The sequence below is a fragment of the Crassostrea angulata genome, chromosome 8 (assembly GCF_025612915.1).
Source record: "Crassostrea angulata isolate pt1a10 chromosome 8, ASM2561291v2, whole genome shotgun sequence".
NCBI lineage: Eukaryota > Metazoa > Mollusca > Bivalvia > Ostreida > Ostreidae > Magallana > Magallana angulata.
The window spans coordinates 29,971,885-29,993,770 of record NC_069118.1 but is presented as its reverse complement, the minus strand read 5'-3'; the positions used below and the strand labels follow the sequence as shown (position 1 = coordinate 29,993,770).

Genomic DNA, 21,886 nt, shown 5'->3' with positions numbered 1-21,886 from the left:
GGAAACAAGTTTCATTAATTTTTATCAAATGTCTCCATGAATATTTGATCCAGTCAGTATTTGAGTCAACAGATTGTGCTGCCTCTTGTAGGGTAAGGGTTTAGCCACTGTAACAAAGAAGCAGGATTATCAGGTGCTTGTCGGCTCTGGAGAATGCGCCATTACTAGCTTAAATGAAACAGAACTAATTTGTCGACCCCCCAATAAAGAACCATCACCGAGGTTCAATGAAGAAAAGTTATTCATCAGGGTAAGCTCAGAATTGAACAAATTTTAATTTCACTGTAATTTTTCTTTCCTAATCTTGATAATGAAAAAATAAAATCCTTCCTGATGCATTATGTTAGAAATTTTTACATGCCTGAGAAACTAAAGAACATTGAGTTTTGGCTATTATTAATAGTTATTTTTTTAATTTATTTGGTGTTAAGGTAAAAGTTGGTAATGTAAACAAAATTTTTGGAGTAATGGAGTATTATTAATAGTTATTTTTCAATTTATTTGGCCTTTAGGTAAAAGTTGGTAACGCAAACAAAATTGTTGGAGTAATGGAGTATCATTAATAGTTATTTTTCAATTTATTTGGCGTTTAGGTAAAAGTTGGTAAAGCAAACAAAATTGTTGGAGTAATGGAATATCATTAATAGTTATTTTTCAATTTATTTGGCGTTTAGGTAAAAGATGGTAACGTAAACAAAATTGTTTGAGTAATGGAATATTATTAATAGTTATTTTTTAATTTATTTGGCGTTTAGGTAAAAGTTGGTAACGCAAACCAAATTGTTGGAGTAATGGAGTACGCGACCGAAACTCAAATCACCATCATCATCATTGTGGTGCTTGTTGTCTTGTTAATCGGCATTGTGGTCTTTGCCGTTCTGATGCTGCGGAGAAATCGTGTAAGGAATGCGAGGAAAATTGAAAAGTTCATGACGGAGATGCACGAATTGGAGCAGAATACTATGAGGATCAACCAAGAGGGTTAGTGATCTTCACTGTAAAGTAAAACATGGAAAAAGCAAATACCCTTATAATGAATTGATGCTTATAATGAAGTGACTTTCATTACCAGTGACATGTTGTAAACATTAACTTGACAAATATAACGAAATACGCTTATAACAAAGCAAAATTGCCCATCATTGGCACTTCAGTATAAGCGTGTTGAAAAATTGCTGGGTTGCTATCTAGAGACATGTTGTCATTTTATCTACCACACGTCTACCGAAGTAAAACGAAGTTTCCATGTTACTAATTGTTTTGTTTTTTTTCCCCTGCAGAGTTTGCAGAGATGCAGCTGAATATTACAGACATAAAGCGTGACCTAGTGTCCACAGGAATCCCCTATCACTCGTACCAAAGTTACACCCAATACATCCTGTTCCCAAAGGAGGTGGAAGCTGCCACCATTGCGTCTCTGTTGGAGCACTCAGGGGTCTGTATTCATATGATCCTCTGCTTTCATGCTTCCCATGCATAATTCCTATTATTCATTTTTAATTTAAAATCCCCCACACCAAACAATGAAAGATGCTAAAAGCATTTGTCTTTGTATCACCTAGTTATAAAATTTGAAAATGAGAAAATTGATCTTAAATCTTTCTTAGGGTGAAACTTCTTTGTCCCTGATTTAGAATCAGATCTGGAGCATGTTAATTAGTAAATTTTATTTTTATTTAACAGTTTTCCAGTAAGAATGCTGAAAAGGCTATGGACCAGTTTGACAAACTGATGTCCAACAAGTACTTTGTTAAATCTCTTATTGGGACCCTTGAAAAACAGAGGAAGATCACATTAAGTGACAAGTGAGTCTATCTAACCTTTATTTAAGCTTCTAACAACAAGTTAATAGATCTGACCTTGACATGGATTTCTAAAATGACCTTTAACAGAACTCCTGTTATGTATGTAAGTAATTTTAGTTATATTTTCATGTCAGATTATAAATTGCTTCAATAGAAACTAATTGATTTTTCTTCACACTCCAGGGCTCAATTTGCTGCCAACTTCAGTGTAATTATGATGGGGAAGATGAGAGATTTCTTCGAGTATGTTATCTATTTTATCAATTTGTTCAAACAAAATTTCATTCTGCTTAATTGGTGATACTTGTTCTCTACAGGAACAGGTACATGTATTCATGTAAATATATTTATCTTTCAGGATTGTAAACTGCTTGTTATCAACTCTGGTGGATTCTGCCAACAAAAAACAACACAAAACTCTCTTTAACAGGTACTGTCTTTCTTCATCATTGACTAATGTTCTGTAGTCAAATGCTTACATTGTCTTTGTACAAAATTCATATTCCCTTGATTAAAATATCTGGTGCCTTTGACATTTAGGTTATTTGGCAAGTGCAGTTTTAAAAAGTACCTTAAAATATATTTATTCCGTGTGTTAGTTGCAGTGTAATGGGAAATGAGTTCAACATTGCCAACATTATAAAATTACACGTTGTGGAGAATTACATGAGTAAAAAAGGCTAGATTGTTGTGACCATTACAAGATTATATTGATCCCCTCAAACAGAATATTATATTATATTATATTGATATAACAAAATATTCAAACTTGGGGCTTATGTGTGCAGATTTTTTCTTTTAAAGTAAATGATAGTGTATATAGTTAACAAATTATGTTTATAAATTTAATGGAAATCTAATGGCCAATTTGTTGATCACCCAGCTTCCTCAAACGAGTGTTTATGTTTATATCTATTGCAGATTTGAGTCCATTTCTCTGAGATTACTATCCCACTGGCTCTCTGTTTCCCTCTATCCATATCTGAAGGTAACACTCTAGAAACTTGTCATTCCTTAGCATCATCAATATTTGCATTACTTTTATAAATATTACCTGAAAATATTGCTGATTTATAAGAATAAAAAGTAAATGATTTAAAAAGAAACGATGATTCAAGATTTAAATATTACAGGTGCCAAACGTTTGTTGTAATTTTTGTTAAGTTCACAATTGTCAGAAAGATTTATTAAATGCAAGATATCAACATCCAAGGGGGTTGCTCCTGGGAACATTGATAATTATTGTTCAAACAGGCCGGATAGGGAGATGAGGATTGACATCTAAAATGTTCTTTTCCAGTTACTGTAAAACCTTTTTTATTCGAGTTTCGTGGAATGTAATTTCTCGTTGGCAGTTGTTTTTCGTAAATAAGATATTAAACAAATGCTTGTAAATACACTCGTAGGGATGTAAATTCATGGGCAAATGTTACCCACGAAAGCCATGAACATTGCTTCCCCATGAACAATGATGATTCCACACTATTTGAAAAATTTAAAAGTTAGAAATTTATATCATTTGAAATTAATTTTTTGAACAGGAGGGAGGTGGCTCCTCTCTGTTTATGTTGTACAAGTCAACCCAGACGGTGGTGGAGAAACGCCCCGTGGACGAGGTGACCGGGGAGGCCAAGAATACCCTGTCTGAGGACAACTTCCTGAGGGAGAAGATTGACTGTCTGACTATGGTGGGTCTGATTGAATCAAATATGGGTTTTTAGCTCACCGAGACGAAGTCAAGGAGAGCTTATGCTATACCCTCGGCGTCGGCGTCGGCGTCCAGACCTGGTTAAAGTTTTTGTTGCAGGTCCTGTATCTAAGCTATTACTTGTCCTATCTTCACCAAACTTGCATGGATGATGCATCTGGACCTACTTATGGACTTGAAAGACTTGGATGCTGAATCTGGGTCCTAAATTTCAGATGCTGGAGGAGGTTAAGGTTGTTGGACCAGGTTAAAGTTTTTGTTGCAGGTGCCCTTTGATAGCAGTATCTTAGTTACTGCTGGTCTGTACTTCACCAAACTTGCATGGGTGGTGTGCCTTATGATACTGATGCACCAGACAGGCTTGAGTGCTGAATCTGAGCTATAGGTTTCGGATGCTGGAGGAGGTTAAGGTTTTTGGAGCAGGTTAAAGTTTTTATTGCGGGTGGCCATTGATAGCAATATCTAAGTTACTACTGGTCCTTACTTCACCAAACTTGTATGGATGATGCGTCTTATGATACTGATGCACCTGACAAGCTTGAATGCTGAATCTGAGCAATAGGTTTCGGATGCTGGAAGAGGTTAAGGTTTTTAGAGCTGGTTAAGTTTTTGTTGCAGGTGCCCTCTGATGATTATATCTTAGTTACTACTGGTCCTAACTTCACCAAACTTGTATGGATGGTGCGTCTTATGATACTGATGCACCTGACAAGCTTGAATGCTGAATCTGAGCAATAGGTTTCGGATGCTGGAGGAGGTTAAGGTTTTAAGAGCTGGTTAGATAAAGTTTTTGAAACAGGTGCCCTCTGATGATGATATCTTATTTATACTTGTCCTTACTTCACCAGACTTCCATGGATGGTGTGTCTTATGATACTGATGCACCTGACAGGCTTGAATGCATAGTCTGGTTTCGGATGCTGGATAAAGTTAAGTTCTTAGGAACAGGTCACATGTTTAATAGATGATTGTACTATTTCAAACTTGCATAGTTGATTTAACTGTAATATGAATGAATCGCAGAGGTAGCTTCAGATGCAGAGCTTGATCTCCATTATCAAGGATGCTAAAAAATAAATCTTAGTTATTACTGGCCCTAACTTCACCAAACTTGAATGGATGGTGTGTCTTATGAAACAGATGCACCTGACAGGCATGGATGCTGAATCTGAGCCATAGGTTGCGGATGCTGGAGGAAGTTAAGGTTTTAATTGCTAGTGCCCTCTGATGATGACATCTTAGTTATTACTGGTCCAAACTTCACCAAAATTGCATGGATGATGCGTCTTATGATACAAATGCACCTGATGGGCTTGAATGCTGAATCTGAGCCATAGGTTTCGGATGCTGGATGAGGTTTAGTTTTTTGGAACAGGTCACATGTTTTATAGATGATAGCTTGCATAGTTGATTTAACTTTATTATAAATTAAATGCAGAGGTTGCTTCAGAAGCAGAGCCTGATCTCCATTATCAAGGATGCTTATGAAATCTCCTACCTCACTCAAACGATAGATAGATAGATGTGTTTGTTGATAAATGATATAACATGATTCCTATGATAAAGTATTGTATGATATGAAACAATATTGTTTGATATGATACAATATGATATCATATGTTATATTATAAAAAGTTATACGATACGATATGATATTGTATCAATTTTTTTGATATTTTATGATATGCTTATGTATCATGATATTGTTATGTATAGTATTGTATATTATGATACAATATTGTATAATATTATATTGTATTTTTAATTTATTATTTTATCACATGATACAATTACATAAGATATTGCAAAAAATTATATTGTATCCTATGATACAATATTGTATATTCTATAATATTGTATCATACAATATTGTATAATATGATATTGGTTTCAGTAATATAGAATTATATGACATGAAATTGTATTATATGATATTGTAATATTATATAATATTGTATCATACGATATTGTATGATATGATATTGGTTTATATGATATATTATCATATCACATGAAATTGTATTATATGATATTGTAATATATTTTATTGTGTCATATGATGTAATATGTATAATATAATAATGTATTTTATAATATTTTACCATATCACATAATATTGTATCATTTGATAAGATACAATGTTGGAATCAAATTATATTGTATTATATGATATAATATCATATAATGTATCAAGTATGTTTCAGTGTCATTCAATACAATATCATTCTATATTATACAATATGATATCATATTTCAGTGTTATGATGTATTATGTAATATGATATTGTAATATGATACTATGTTGTATTATATTTTATGATATTGTATTATGTGATCAAATACAATAAGGTATAACACAATACAATGTCATATCATACGTTACAATATCAAATCTCATTATTGTTTATTACGGTATTTTATTTATTATATGATATATATTATATTAGAAATATGACATGATGCAATGTTTAATTTTAAATCATTGTATTGATTAACATATGAACATATGATTATCATAAAAAAATTTATCAGATGTTATACGATATTTTGTCAAAACAGAATCCATGAATATCCAAGATCATAAAGTATGATTTTCATATAAAATGATAAAGGTGGTCTTATGAAGGTGATGTTCCATAAGGGTGATGCTCCGTCTTGGTGAGCTTAGTAATCTATGATTACCTATGTTTGTATGTACCGGTATGTCTCTATTTTTATGGCGTCGAGCAAAGCTCGAAAGCCATCTAGGGATCGTACGTCCGGAAGTTGCAAATTTTAAGGAGCCAAACAAATCAAATGAGTGCAAAGTTTTCTTAAGTGTTTGAAGAAAAATAGATGACATACTTCATCGAGCAGAACTGTACGTCAACAAAACAAGTTGGCAGATACGAAATGGTTGATGTCTCTGAAAATGTTCATATTTTATTGTAAACAATATGACTGGGTTTCAGCGGATGCATACACTTGCACCGAGACACATGCGATTGTTAGGCCTACATACTCACTTTGGTTATGAAATATACCAGCCTGCAAAACAGATTATTTTGTATCCATATCACCCCTGCGAATGTTATTGTCATTTAAATTTTAGACCACATGGTTTTATTTGACCCTTTCTGTTTTGCAGTAAAAATCGTGCCTCATGTTTATAGTCTATTGTGGAGAATCAGGTATTTGTAGTCAAATATAATTTCTAGAGGTTTATTGATTTTAAACTTTATCTTTATTAATTGGTGGATAAAATGTGTTCTAGAAATAAACAAGACAATACAAAAAATAGTTTTTTTTGGTGTTGCGACAATTAACATGCGTAGTAGAGATCCCCTCTAAGAATTAACTTTCGATCCGCGCCTGACCTATATAGTAATAATGTCAATAGTGAAACAGACTGTACTATTTTATGCAGAATGTTCCTTTAAAATGGCTTGACACACTAAGTTTTTATGCAAAACATTCACCCATTAATTTTGTTTTTGGTATTGCACACCACAAGCATCAAACATGGCCATAGGCCTAATTTTAATAAGCAACCTTATGTTTATATTATTAACCACTCTACACATGGTTGAACATGAACGATAATTCTGTTCTGAATATCATTGTTTAATTCAAAAATCCGCTAGATGGTGAAATAAGACATACATCTTAAAAGATGTTGATGTTTTAACATAAATCAAAGTAGAATACGGTATGAAAATCGACCAGTACTTACGTATTTTGAGAATATTATCCGAACACTTATACTTCCCCTCGAAATTTCACAGGAACTGAACAAATCTCGGTGAAGTCTCCTGAACTTTCATTCGAGCACCTCTGGATTTATTACATACTTAGCAACGATAAAGAAAACATTCCGAACACATTCGCAGGGGTGCATATCCAATATTGACAATGCACAAATGTTTGATCTTTTAGAAACAAAACTTCCTACATTGAGCGATAAGTATATCTACAACCAAAAGTTATTTTAAACCAACCTGTGAACTACTTTCACTTTGTAAACAACGTGAATGGGTGCTTTCTTTTATCTACCTCTGATCTTTTCGGACCGTGTCATTTGGACCCATATGAATTTTAAATCAAATTGATAATAAGAGACAGAGTGTTTATCAGCAGTATATACAATATATAGAATTAAACACAATCATAATTTTAATATTTAATTCTATATGAATAGAGAGAAAAAAATCTAAAAAAAAAATTAAGCCTAAGATATTTCTAAACTTAAATTTTTAATTAACATTCAAAACTTTTTAAAAATTATGTGAGTCAATTTGTTATGAATTGTGAATTAATTAGTTATGTGATGAAAAACATAATTATTTTTTTGGAAAGTTGACTAATGCATTTGTCTTTATATTTGTTTTTAAAAAGTAAGTATATTTGATACCAATTTCTAAATGAATGGTCAATAACCAAATCAGAATGATTTTTGAAAATATAAAAAAAAAATCACACTTAATTTTAATATTTCTATTATTTTAGTTGACTGCATAAAATCTATATCAAATTTCATTTTGTTAAACTGACCGTCTAACTTAATTTTTATAAAATTAATCTCCAGCAAAAAAAAAAAAAAAGTTGGTCTCATGTTAAGTACACACATTACTAAGAGTTACAGAATCATACTTTGTTTTAAGGATTTTTTTATAAATCTACCGTACCTAAGTGTACATTGATCAATGAAGAAGAACCATAAATAACACAAATAAAAAAAAATATGCATTTTTGTAATAGTGGAGATTATTTTGACTTTTAAAAAAAAATATTTAGGTTTTTATTCTTCAAATTAACTTTAACTCGACGCCATAGTGGCCCTTCAGGCCTTTGATTTCTCTCTTACTTTTAGTTTCTGTCTCTAAGTCTTTTTCTGTCTATCTCTTATTTTCTTATTTATCATTTTAAATTTTTGTGTTATGATGATAATAAAAAAAATTTTGTTCATCATTTACTGTGTTTTGCTTACTGTAGATTCCTAATTAAACATGTGGAATTAATATCAGGGTAAAATCGTGAGAAGCTTCTTTCGCAGATTTTGAAATCTACCCATTATTTTCTGAGAGTTTAAAATTATAAGATATGTGGATAAAAGTTCTGTGTTCAAAATTTTATATTCTCGCGATTTCACTCAAAACAGCAGGATTGTGGAATTAAGTACTCCAGTAATATAGGAATTTACAGTATCATTCAGTCTGTTTTTCTATCTTTGCCTCTCATTTTCTTATTTTTGGTAGAGCTTTTACAACCCGCAATAAAATTATTTGTTAGATTTATGTTCAATTTTAGGGTGTAACTTTCTTTTTCAGTTCATTGAACATAGTGAAGTATCCTTATAACCAAATGTGTAAAGAAAGATGATTGTTTATTTATATTTAAATTTATTGCAGTGTTTTACTGCAAGCTAGAACATAAGGCTGAAGAGTTAATTATTTGTAGAATATCATTTTTTTGTGTTTGAAACAGAAACTTGAAATTGACTTGAATGGCAATGGAAACTTATACACCTGTGAGGTTCTGGACTGTGACACAATAAATCAAGTCAAGAGCAAGTGTCTGTACCAAATCTACAAGAACAAACCAGCTTCAGAAATGCCCTCCACAGACGAAGTTGACTTAGGTAGGCAAAGATCTGTTCAAAATAATCTGGGCAGAATGGTTGTTTTTAGAAATGATCCATAATATTCAGAATTTCTTGTTATTTTGCTTTGTGAATTACTGACATGTGAGCCACTTTGTCAAAAACTACTGCACTTGTAACAGTTGAAAAAAATTGTTGTGTTTTTTTTTTAAATTGTAGATAAATATGTATCATTTCACATTATTTGTCCACATGCAGATAAAATGAAAGATCATGTGGAAAAAAGAAATTTGTATCACTCTTTGCAATGTATTATGAAATAACATGGTTTCACTTTATACATGTAAATATATCAAGCAATTCTTTATGAAAAATCAAAATCTTTGCATTTCAAGAATGGATGGCTGGAAAAAGTGGTCGTCTGACCTTGAGCAATATTGACCAAACGAGTGAGAGGGGTGATGGTATGGTGCGTCGCAATACCCTCAAACACTATCACGTGCTAGATAACAGTCGCATGGCGCTGCTGTACAAGTTCTCACCTGATGTTGAACATGATGATGAAGATGATACCTATGGTAATACATGTATATGAGTATATAAAAAAATTATTTAGTATCCTGGTCAGGGCACCAGTTTCTTTCTTACTTCTGTATACATAATCAGATTTTAATATTTGCAACTGAAAACATAACAGTGAATATTTTAGCAAAATTGTAAAGCATGAAAACATCACATGGTAATCTTGTTGTTTGTAACATTCTAATTACTTAAAGTTTGTAATGTAAAGTTGCTGAGTGACAGAATACATTTACATTAATAGCCTAGGTCATTGACTTCTAAGATTAGAAATCCTGTTATCAAGCTGAAAGTACAAATTGTTGCGGCAATTTGTTTTCAGAACATAAACAACAGTCAATCTTAGTTGGGCTGTTAAATATCTGACCCTTTAATGATTTATCATATTTATGATATCAATATTTATAGGTATTTACACAAAACTCAGTTTATTCACCAGTAATGGCTCAATGTGACATTTCATGACAATGTTTTCAATGCACATTAATTGAGCCTGGATATAAGACCTCAGGATCATGAAGCAATCTTAGACTTAAGTCAAAAATTGTATACTCTCTTAATGTCTCTAGATTGAAAACACTGACAAAATGGAAATGTTACTAAAATTGGATTGATATAAATTTGTTAATTACAAATTTTGATCGTCATTTTATTATAAACAAAAATTTTATCGCTGACTGAAATTTTGTCTTAAGTCAGAAATTCCTTCATGATCCTGAGGCCTGTTCTTTGAGTACCGGTACTTTGATTGTCATTAAAAGTTTAACTTTGGTAACGTAGATATTTTTTTCTTTGTCTTTGACAGTTAACCAGCGATCCCCTTCTGATGTTGACATAACCATTCCTCCCAATGTCCAGCTGATTCAGTCTGTGTCTTCGACAGGAAGTCTGGAAAACCTCAGACAATGGCATTTGGTAAAATTAACATCAAAATTATTTAACTTTCAAAATAAAAAAAGCTCAGTTGATATACGGTATATCCAGTAATTTTCGCGATGCTTTAATTTTCTCTTTTAAGATCTCTTTTAACACAAATAATTGAATATGCAGAAATTATATCTCATATCATTTTCTATAAGAAACTCTTTAAATCACAAAAAATAACTGACGCAAATTAAAAATGTATCAGATTTTCAAGTTTTGTGACACACGAAAAAAAATCCGGATGTATGGTATTGGTCCATTTTTTTAACATCTGAAAAAAACCTTAACTTTACACTATCCATATTATTTATTAATTGGCATGCCTTTTTAACCAATCAGAAGTGTTGATTGTTGATATATGTATTTACTAAGATCGACACTTAAAGAAGGCATTTTCATTCTACATTGTGATGTGTAGGTAAAAAATATTGAAGAAGAGGATTCTCATGAGAAGCCCTCCAAACTCAAGGACATCGGGAAGACAAGTCACATCACCAATCTTATGCACACCAAGGTAGATACCTTCCTTTGGAAGGTGGAAATCCGGGCTCTAAAACTTCCTCAATTCATTCAGAAAAAAAATCTCAAACTAAAAAAATCTGTATTCATTTCTGAAAATGTTTTTAATATAATGTTTTTGTTCATTTACTGTGGACTTCAAAAATCATTGAAAAAAAAAGGGTTACAAAACTCTTTCTTACTTACGGTATATAATCCAAGGGACATAACACTTTTAATAATAGTGTCTTCTTTGTCAAATGTAGTCAAATTAAAATATTTACATTTGCAAATATGCTTCCTTTTATGAACCTATAGAATAGAAAAAACGTTTAATTTTGTGTAAATTTTTCAATGAAGTCACAATGATTACCCTCATGCTTGTAGCTTGACAGTTGCATTATTGTAAACATAAAACATGTTGGTTTTTTTTATAATTACTAAATGATTTGCCTTTTTCAAATGTAAACATAAGTAATAGATAGCATGTTTAAATATTCACCATTTTATGAACTTAGTTGGTATCATATGGATCAAATCTTCTGAGAAGCCCTGCAGGTTTCACAGGATTTGATCACGTGACCAACCAAGTTCATATTCCAATGAACTTTTTAATTTGCCATTTCTTCAATGTCAGAGTTAGAGGTCATGTCAATTTTAGTCAAAACATTCATTTAAGTTGAAATTAAATATCAAGTATTGTTAATTCTTTAATACATGTACAGTGTATCTTAAAAATTCCATGTTAAAATATTGCAGAGGCTTAATCAAAGTCCGCCCATCAAAGTCAAACTCAGTTTCCCCCCAAAAAATGTTTCAGGAATATGATAATGATAAAAAATTAGATTCTTCTGAAAGACTTGACAAGTAATCTGTCCAAATTGAATAAATTATTACGAAGAAGTCTGTTTCTGTTTTCTGCTTCACCAAAATTACCAAAACAAGTTTCTCTATGAAAATTGACTCTCAATCTGTTGCTTTGATTAATTTTCTTCAAATGGTTTCGCAAGAAATGTTTTGATCTAACTTATTGCTTTAATTCTGCTTGGGATTTTCAGCTAGTTTTACAGGACAATATTAAGGAAGTTTTTGACAGCGTGCTGAATCATGAGACGGTCCCTCTAGTGGTGCATTACCTATTTGGCGTATTGGAAAATCTGGCTAATAAGAACAGTGTTGAACCAGACACTTTACTTTGTTGGAAGAGTGAAAGGTAGAATAACACTAGAAAATTCTCAGAACAGGGCATGGTTATGGTTGATCTTAACAAATTTTTGTGTGGGTCTAATACAGCGATGAATTTTCATTCATTCTTCTTTTCTTTTCTTTTTTTAAAATAAATGGCATAAAATTGTTTTGGCTAACAAGATGTTAAAGATATTTGTAGGGAAAATAAACAAATCATGAATATGATATAGGCAGGATTTTTTGGTAGGGTGTATTTTTAACTGGACTTTTCATGCAACAAATTTTTTCTTTCTCTAAAACCTGTATAGATTACTTGTAGGTCAGAGAAAAAACAAAGATCTTTGTCTTTTTCTCCCAATATATCCTGTAAATGCCATGCAGTTAATTACCCCTCAGCTTCTATAGATTTTGATGTATTCACAACACATAAGTATATCTTTCATTTCATTATTTTCTTAGTACCTGTTGCAATTTTTGTAAGCTTTGTTTATGTAGTACCAGCTAGATTATTTGGGTTTTTTTTCGCTAGTATTCCAGAGAGTTTGTAAAAAGATTATTTAGGATATAGGATTTTTGGGATATATGCCAGGCAGCAACTATGAAGAATTTGATACATTTTGGAGATTTCGTAACATTTACAATTTTATATGTGAGCAAAACATGCCAGTCAAAATAAGTTAAATTTAGTTTTGATACTAAAGATTCCTAATTAAACGGGAGGAATTAATATCAGTGTGAAATCGTGAGAGGCAACACTCATGGAATTTAAAATCTCGCATTTATTTTTTGGACAGTTTTGGAATACTGAAAATTATGGCAAAAAATCTGTCCTTTGATTTTTTAATCTCACGATTTGATATAAAACAGCAGAATCGCGGAATTAATTACTCGCGCAAAATGAGATTTATATAGAGTAAAATGTCATACTAAGGGTAAGAACGTATCCGCCAAGACTCTACACAAAGATTGGTTTTCAGTTGCATGAGTATTATTTTTTTCCATAAGATATTGTTTAAGTGCACTAACATGGAAATTTAGTTCCTGACTAACTTCTAACTATTCATTTCACTACTAATTTTTTGTAACATGTTTATGCATTCAATGTTTTTTATGAATCAATACTTAAAGCATGTGGTCTTTTTTTTTTTTTTTTTTTTTTTTATAAAGCATGCATTCTTCATATTTTTTAAGAAAAACAAATTTAAAGACGATTAACAATTAAGACAATATCTCTAATAGAAATTATCATCTAATCTTATCATTGTAGAAAAAAAACATTGAAAATATTGATATGGCAATTGCCGTGTGTAAAAAACAAATCAAAAAAAGTGTAACGTTTTAGTACGGTATATTAATTTTTTTCTAAATATTTTTCATTCCTTTTATTGATAGTAAATTGTTAGAATGTGGTTTATTTGGGAATTAAGTTATGTTGGAATGTGGTACGGGGCTTGGAATGAAGAACTATCTAGTGTGAATGTGACCAGTATCACTCTACCATTGTGTTTGTAAAGCATGCTTCACTGCTAGGCTTAGTAGTCAGATTTCTCTGATATATTCAAATATGGAATGCCACCACTGTGATTAGTTGCTGTGGTAGATGTTGCCATGGTAACACTGTCTCTGTTACCTCCCCCTGTCTGGATGTTTTGATTACACACTGGATTGTATTGCAATATTTGTGCATCTAAAGGGAAGTATGAACGTCATCATAATCACTGATCTGCAATCTCTCTCTCTCTCTCTCTCTCTCTCTCTCTCTCTCTCTTCTCTCTCATTTCTTCCTGTGAAAAGTGTTTACTTGTTAAATCAAACCATATAAATTTTTGTTCAGTTGTGTATAGTTTAGTTATTGTGTGTATGGTTTTTTTCTTGTTTTTGTTTCAAAGCACTATATTTGACTTATTTGGGAACTTATTCTTATAGGGTGGTACCCATCATTGCTTAATCCATTATTTAGAAAAATATAATTATTATACAGATAATTCTGACTATGTTAACTATCCCTTTATGTTGCTGCATTGTTTAAACTTTGCCTTTTGCTTCTAACTATACATATATATAAACTTGTATTTACACCTGTAGTTTATTTTTTATAAGCTTTTAAATTTTTTCTCTTCACATTCTTACTCTTCCTATAAGTATAGCCCTATATTAAATTTATGTTTGAACACCAATATTATTTGATAGAGAGAACTGTTACTGCCAGATGGTATAAGCTATTACAGCTTGTACCCCCCTCTTTATTTAACTATACCAGTTATGGAATATATTACTAATAAAAAAGAATCCGTCTGTCAGTATTTGGATCTTTATTAGGGTCTTCCGTTTCCAACGGAAGACCCTATTGTTTTTGTTAGGTTTCTTTTTCTCTATTTTTCACTATACTTATTATACTTTTTTTTCTTAACATTTTTCTTAAAACTCAAATATCTCGAATATGCTACAACGGATTTTATGACTTTTTTTTTAATAATACAAAATATCAAGATCTTTTATCACGAACATATTTGCTGATGACGTCACTTCCGGTCGGCCGTTATGTTCGTTTTTCTTTTTTTCAAAAGTGATCTTGTGCTCCCTTTTTTTATAATACAATTAAAGATAGAACATTGAAATTTTCAGTAATAACATTTTTGAATTTATAGTGCCAATCAGGTAAAATCATGATCGTCTGTCACTTCCGGTCCGCTCAAACAGTATTTTTAGAAAATCGTGTTTTAAACATTTTTCAAATTAAAAAATTTACGATTTCTTTTCATCAGAATGTGTTTTAAACTTAATCAAATCTTAATATGAGCAGTTCGTCCGTCACCTCCGGTCGTCACCGGAAATGATTCCAAAATTGGATTTTTCAAGCATATACGTTTTGTAGACATTTTTGTTCTGAATACAAAACTAAAACTAAAAATCGTTTTAAAATTGGACAACGCATTGCAGAGATATTACAGTTTTAAAATGACCTTTTCCGGAAATCTCAATATTGCAGTGTAGGTCCAAAAATTAGTTTAAAAGGAAGTTGATATAGTAACTCGTACCAAATGTTAACATTTTGATTTAACCATATCATTTATTCATAATCAAACGGAAGACCCACTCGTTGCTTGCAACGAGATCGTATCTACTTTATAATTACATTGGTGTCTTGGCCACAGAATGATATATATATTTAAGTTACACCTTTCCACTTGCATGAAGCTAATTCAAAGACCACACCCTTATGTTCTGGATTAAAAAGCTTATAACCTAATACCAGTAGAGCTACCAAAGTAAAAAAACTCCAAAATGTCCTCTAGTTTTGCAAACATTCTATTCTTATGAACAGCAGTTTTTGCTCCTTTGGCATTTATTGAGTTTTTATCTAATGTTCTATAAGAAACTTTTTTAACTGCACAATTAAAAAAATAATTACAAATTTTTGATACCTGGAAAAGATCATGTACAAAATGCAAGCAAAGTAATTGCAGTTTATTGCCTTCACTGAAAACTGCTGCTATTAACTTAATGTCTGCAATCAGATATTGAAAATCTACAAATAGATTTTTGTGCATTTTTTTAAAGCATCATACACTTGTACATGTATGCTTCATTTATTTTATCATTTCCTTTCTAGTTTATATCAGCTTTACATTAATGTGATATATTTTTTGTCTAATGTGTTGAATTGTTATAAACTTATATGCAGATCAATAGAACTAGTAATGTCTTCTAATTAATGAAGGAATTAAATGAAAGGTGAAATCAATTGACGTCAAAATAATGCCTAGGAATAGGAATTGTTTCAAAATTTAAAGTTTAATCTCTGCAGACATTATCATTTTGTACCATGATATGTTTAGAGATGTTGAACTCTTGGCAAGAAGCAGTTTCCTCTTCTTTTGTTTTGGAGAAAACAAAACTGTTAGGCCATCAATTGCTCCAAATTAAATTAACGACCTATCTTGTTGGTCAATCTTGCTTTGTCACTCTAGGTTTTGAACTAATATTAAAGAAATTGCTTTTACAAAAACCATTCTATTATTGTATGATGTATTATCCAGATGGTAAATCAAATACTTTGTATTACTCTTAAAAAATGAAGTTATATTATGGATCAGAAATTGCTGAGTTTTCCTTTCCAAGGTGCAAATATAACTTAATATATGAATTTATTCAAAAGTCTGTACTCTGATTCAGCAGATGCTTAATATTAATATCCCCAATGAACCTAATATTTTTAAAGTTCATATGCATGAAAAAGTTGCAAAGAAATGGACAACTGCTAGCTGGGCATTAGTTTGTAACACTCACTTGTTTTCCTGCTTAGCTACGCCATGAGGGTTTGGGCCACCCTTCTGGTCCGTCCTGAGTTCCTGTTTGACATCCAGAAAGCCCGGCACGTGGAGCCATGTCTTAATGTGATTAAGCAGGTCTTCATTGATTGCTTCCATTCCACCAAGATCAGCAAGGTCAGGCAAATGTTTCTATTCATAGGGGAAAAACTATGTTCATTCAGTTTTAATTCAATCAATTCTATGTCCATATGCTTTAGATTGTTGCATTGCTTTATACATGGCAATTTCTGTTTTCTAAGATTATTGATATAAATGTACTGAATTAAACTTTGATATTCAAAGATAATGTGAACAATGAAATTTTGTAAATCATCTGAAATTAAAAGTTGGAAATCGAAACATTATCTTTGTAGCGACTATGTTTTGAATTGTGTAACTATTCATTTGCTTTTCTTTCCAGGATTCATCCTTGCAAAAACTTCTGTTTGCCCAAGAAGTTCCACACTACCAGAAAAAGACAGAACAGTTCTACAAGGCCCTGGGCAACAAAGCTGCTATAACAGATGCTGATTTCTGGAGTGAGATGTCTCGCCTCAGTTTGGTGAGTTTAACTATATGTTAAAGGACAAAATCTTTTCGGAAACAAACGTTATGGCATCTTTTAACACAATAGTCAGTTCGTATATAACACCTCTCGACAACTGGTTTGCTGGGATTTTCTATGCTTTAAACTATCCCCTCCCAACTTTTGTTTCAGACGATAATTTAAACCACAGATTTTGTACCTCCTTTTCTAAAGCTACTAGATTGGTTATGAAGAATTAATCTTTGTTTAAAATTGCGAGATGCACCTATAGTGGAATTTAAGATTCTTCTGACTATTATGAACTGTATGAAGATTATAATTAGAGTATGGAATATGCAATTTGATATTCATGTGATTTATTATTTTTAGTTTAAAAAAATTAATTACTGTTGTTTGTTATAGTTACAACAGGAGCATCTGAAGTTCTCGAAGTCTGCTGCTCTCGTAAAACTGTATAGATTTGTCAATCAGTATGTGGAAGAGGTAAGATGTTTTAAATTCAAATACAAAACAATGCAGTGAATCCACTACGTATATATCATCTTTTCAAGTCGAGTTTAGTCAGAAAACTTGCCAATGGGTAGAAAGGGAACATTTCCAAATGGTTGCACAATTATAGATCGCACATTGACGATTTCTTTTACAACAAAACGCATACATGTATTTTATTGTAAACAGGGAAATATTTGCCCCATTTTATTTCCGCCCTTGAGTTCAGTGGGTGGATTAAAGACTTGATGAGTTTTTTTAAATAACTTTTGATTAGAAAGAGTATCTATTTTCAATTATGTCTGGGCGAATTCAAGATGGGGCCAAACACATACAAGTGTAGAAAGCGTGTATGCATAAATCATACAGCTCGGCGTAGAATTCATGTCACTCCTAAAGAATTCAGATAATATGCATCGGAAATAATGCAAACAAATAATAAAAATAAAAGCAGTTAAGTTTTCTTTAAAATAAAGACATTTAGTTTAAAATAGTGCCTGTTTTTGAGAGAAACAGTTGAAATTGACACCCCTTAAATTCCATTGTCAACATCCGATTCGCATCGGTTGACAGTAGTTTTCTCGGGATGTCAATTTAAACTGTTACCCTCCCAAACAGGCACTATTAATGTACTAGCATTAGCTAAAACTTTTTTAGCTAAATCTTTCAAAAGTTAAGAGATAAGTGGATCAGAAACTTTCGAATTAAGAAGTTGCCTACAATTCAATAAATCTTTTTCGATATGAACAGACTTTTAAAAATAGGTGAAATTGGTGAGCTGAAACATTAAATTACAACTGCTATATTGTTCTTTCAGATCATCGAAGATTTGGATGCAGGAGATGAAACCAGTGATCTTCTGTTTGGTTCAAAACTGGATGATATAGTCCGTTTAATGGAGACTGATTCCTGACTATATGATAGATAAAAAAAGTCATAGATTTTACATCATGCTTTGGACTCTTTTGTAGCTCATTTACCTTTTTAGCGCTGTACACAGCTGATTAACACATAGCCTTGTTATGTTTTATTATTTAAATGTTTAGGGTATCTATATAAATTTGTGTGTGTATATATGAGCATGTTGATGCATGAACTTAGTCTAAACCAAAGGCAAATCACAAACCAGAAACAATCAAGAAGTTGACAAGTGTTTTATGTACAGATGATTTTCATGTGTATAGATGTGAGTAATATGCATGTGCTTATGGTGTATTTACACTTTAAAATTTATTTACTTTCACTTTAGAAGCTTGTTTCTCTTGTCCATATGACCAATTCTAATGAAGAGCTTACTGTATAGAAATGAGTCAGTTTTACTGTACTCTTTTAAAAGTTAAGAACTTTTTATTATGGCTTTTTTAAGCTGATCAAAAGATCATGTTAAATTGTTTTAGTCCTTTTTTGTACAAAGTTCTTCAGAAGTTAAAGTAACATGACATACATGTGTAATTTAAAGTTGAAGGATATTATATTAACTTTTGGAGGGGGTCTCTCTGCTATATGCAGGGAAATATTCGCCCCAATTTTATTTTCACCCCCTTTTGTCTTCATCCAATTTAAGACTTGTCGAATTCAAAACATTTTTTACCAGGAAATAACGGTGTTGATTGAATATAGTAATAATTTCAAACCGTATTAGGGCGATTTCAAGACGAGGTGATACCAATTGGAAGTTTAGAAAGGACAAGGAACAAGAAGCGAAAATAACCCTGTAGGCAGTAGACGTTTTATTGGCAGATATTGATTATCATTATATCTTAGTGTGTAAAGTGATTGTTTTTGTTGGCAGATATAAAAAAAAAAATACTTGTATTGACATCGTGTAAAAAAAATTATTATATATTACTAGTATTCATTTATGCAAAGTTATCCATATGGCTTCAAAAATCAAAGATTGGTGAAAATGTGAGGTTGTCAAAATGCAATGCTGTATGTTGTACATTTATTTTTTGATTTGACATGCTTATCCAATAACTGTATATCTTTGTTGAACTTTTCTTAAAAGCATTTTATTTACTAGTCTAGAATTGTTTGATATTAATTGTCATGAAGAATTAAAAAAAAATAGAATATCTATACTTTATTAAGATACACATGTTACCATTTATGTTTTTGAAATCTATTAGTATATGCATGTTAATTAAATCCAGTGGTTGTTCATTGCCAAAGGTTCACTCCAGTTTTCCAATAGATTACTGCCTTCTGTGTGTGAAATGCACTTTGTATATATGAATTATGCCTATATAACATAGTGCCTTTTTATGATGTGACAAGCTTTGAATTCATTTTATGGAAAGATACCAGAAGGGTTCACAAATAATAGGTTCATATATATTAATGAGCTCTCTCTATATGATATTTACGGCTTATTACAGTTTCATTTTTTATTCGAATTCGCTGGCATCTGCAGAGCTTTTTGGACTTAAAATAAGCATGCTTCGAATCGTGAGATAAGGAATTCTGTGTAAAATACAAAGTTTACTGTTCTTTGGCCATTTTGAAACAACCCCCCCCCCCCAATTTATATCATCAATATATAAAAAATCTTGCTTGGCAAGCCTAGAAGAACAAATCTTACCATTTACAATATATGTGTAATAAGATTTGTTTAGATACATGAAAAGATTTGTTTTTTTGTATATTCTTCATTTAGTTTATTTTTTTTTTCATATAATATGATTTTACATAGCTTGGAAAGAAAGTATAGCAAAACCAAACAAGGAAAAATGAAAGAAAAATTTTAAACATGCTTTATGTATCCAACTGCGTTGGCATCTTATTCTATCTAGAGAGATTTTGTTGCTATGTAATTTTTCAATCTCAATCAAGTTGTTTTGTATGGTTTTTTTTAACCTGAAATATCATATAGATCTTCATGCATGTTTTCAATAATGCATTATAAAATTTTGTTATCTCACCTGACATTTAATTACATGCATAAATCAAATGATTTTTGTAGTTGTTTAGGCGGATGTTGACCTTTGTATTGAATTTCACAAACGCCACTTTAATAGAGATGAAAGCCTTCTTTTCTTTACATATAGTCTGTGAACAAGAAACTCATCAGAAAACTTGTTGATTTGATGACTAGATTTATTGTTTTACAATTGTTAATTGCATACCTGTTTTACATATGAATTATTTTAAAATATGAATAAGACCTGGCAAAAACTATAATTTTTTTCTCTACGTCTACATGCAGTGTAATGTGATGTGAAATTGATATTGGAGCTTTTATTACCGTATTTATATATATACGCAGTTCTGTGGTTTCATCATAATGAAAACCAATTTTGTATATTACGTTGTTGAGCGGGCCAACAGATTCAAATGTTCAAGCATTATGAATAACTAGAACAGTTCGTTAACGAATATATGAACCCTCGAAATTCGCTTGCTTTTTAAAGTCCGCTAAAATTGATGCCAACGAAAAGTGATGATACCACAGTATAGAGAAAGTCATTCGCTAGAACATGACGCCATCAGTACAAATCAAAATAAACTTTATACATTTCAAGAAGTACAACTTTTAGAAAACAGGAATTATGAACACTGTCAACAGACAACACAAGTACTTTTTAATGAGTTTCGGGAAATTTTAGAAACCTTTTTAGCTGAACAACATTTGTCCATATTTTGCTCAAGGTGCAATTATCTTTTAAGGGGTCAGTACAATGATCAATGATGTACAACTCGTTTTAGTGGGTGTTCGAATGGTTTGATAATGAACATGATGTAGATATACTTAATACATGATGATCATTTTTTATGGTTACTCATGCATGTCCAGTTGTAAAACCAGTCATTCCATTTATTAACTGATGTCCATGTCTATTCTCGCATTGCTTAAAATATATTATACGAACTAGAAGTCACTTACTTGAAATAAAAGAAGTATTTTCTTTTCATTTCTCTGTAGTTTTATGGTCGTTGTCAGTTATGTGTCTTATACTGAAACCTGCAGTTAACGACTTTCACATCAGGAAAAGCTATCCCCCTTTCACAGTTGTTGGTCATACCAGATACGTAAATAACATGTTATGTATGTCTCTGGACATACTTGGGTTATTCGGAGTAAACCATAGTGTATCCCCTGCACTAAGATTACCACCAATGTTTTGGTGCAATGTCTATCAAATAAAAAATTATATAATGTTTATTTTCATCCTAATTGTAATATTTCCCATGAGAACATGATAAATTGCCCCGCCCCCCCCCCCCCCCCCTTCCCCTTCCTAAGAAATAAAAAGAGGC

The 21,886-nt window shown here is 31.5% G+C and overlaps 1 protein-coding gene across 1 annotated transcript in view; it reads left to right on the top strand.

Moving 5' to 3' along the window:
* Nucleotides 1–21,540, top strand: part of LOC128157927 (plexin-A4-like) — a 90,679-nt gene extending 69,139 nt beyond the window's left edge. Inside the window, exons 20-36 of the mRNA XM_052820599.1 lie at nucleotides 92–250; nucleotides 756–981; nucleotides 1,281–1,435; nucleotides 1,684–1,805; nucleotides 1,989–2,048; nucleotides 2,164–2,235; nucleotides 2,727–2,793; nucleotides 3,347–3,493; nucleotides 8,977–9,130; nucleotides 9,487–9,669; nucleotides 10,476–10,585; nucleotides 11,013–11,108; nucleotides 12,151–12,305; nucleotides 16,587–16,728; nucleotides 17,015–17,155; nucleotides 17,543–17,623; nucleotides 18,447–21,540. Of these exons, the coding sequence (XP_052676559.1) occupies nucleotides 92–250; nucleotides 756–981; nucleotides 1,281–1,435; nucleotides 1,684–1,805; nucleotides 1,989–2,048; nucleotides 2,164–2,235; nucleotides 2,727–2,793; nucleotides 3,347–3,493; nucleotides 8,977–9,130; nucleotides 9,487–9,669; nucleotides 10,476–10,585; nucleotides 11,013–11,108; nucleotides 12,151–12,305; nucleotides 16,587–16,728; nucleotides 17,015–17,155; nucleotides 17,543–17,623; nucleotides 18,447–18,542 (2,166 nt within the window). The 3' untranslated portion in view covers nucleotides 18,543–21,540. The remainder of the gene's footprint in view (nucleotides 1–91; nucleotides 251–755; nucleotides 982–1,280; nucleotides 1,436–1,683; nucleotides 1,806–1,988; nucleotides 2,049–2,163; nucleotides 2,236–2,726; nucleotides 2,794–3,346; nucleotides 3,494–8,976; nucleotides 9,131–9,486; nucleotides 9,670–10,475; nucleotides 10,586–11,012; nucleotides 11,109–12,150; nucleotides 12,306–16,586; nucleotides 16,729–17,014; nucleotides 17,156–17,542; nucleotides 17,624–18,446) is intronic.
* The last annotated feature ends 346 nt before the right edge of the window (nucleotides 21,541–21,886 follow it).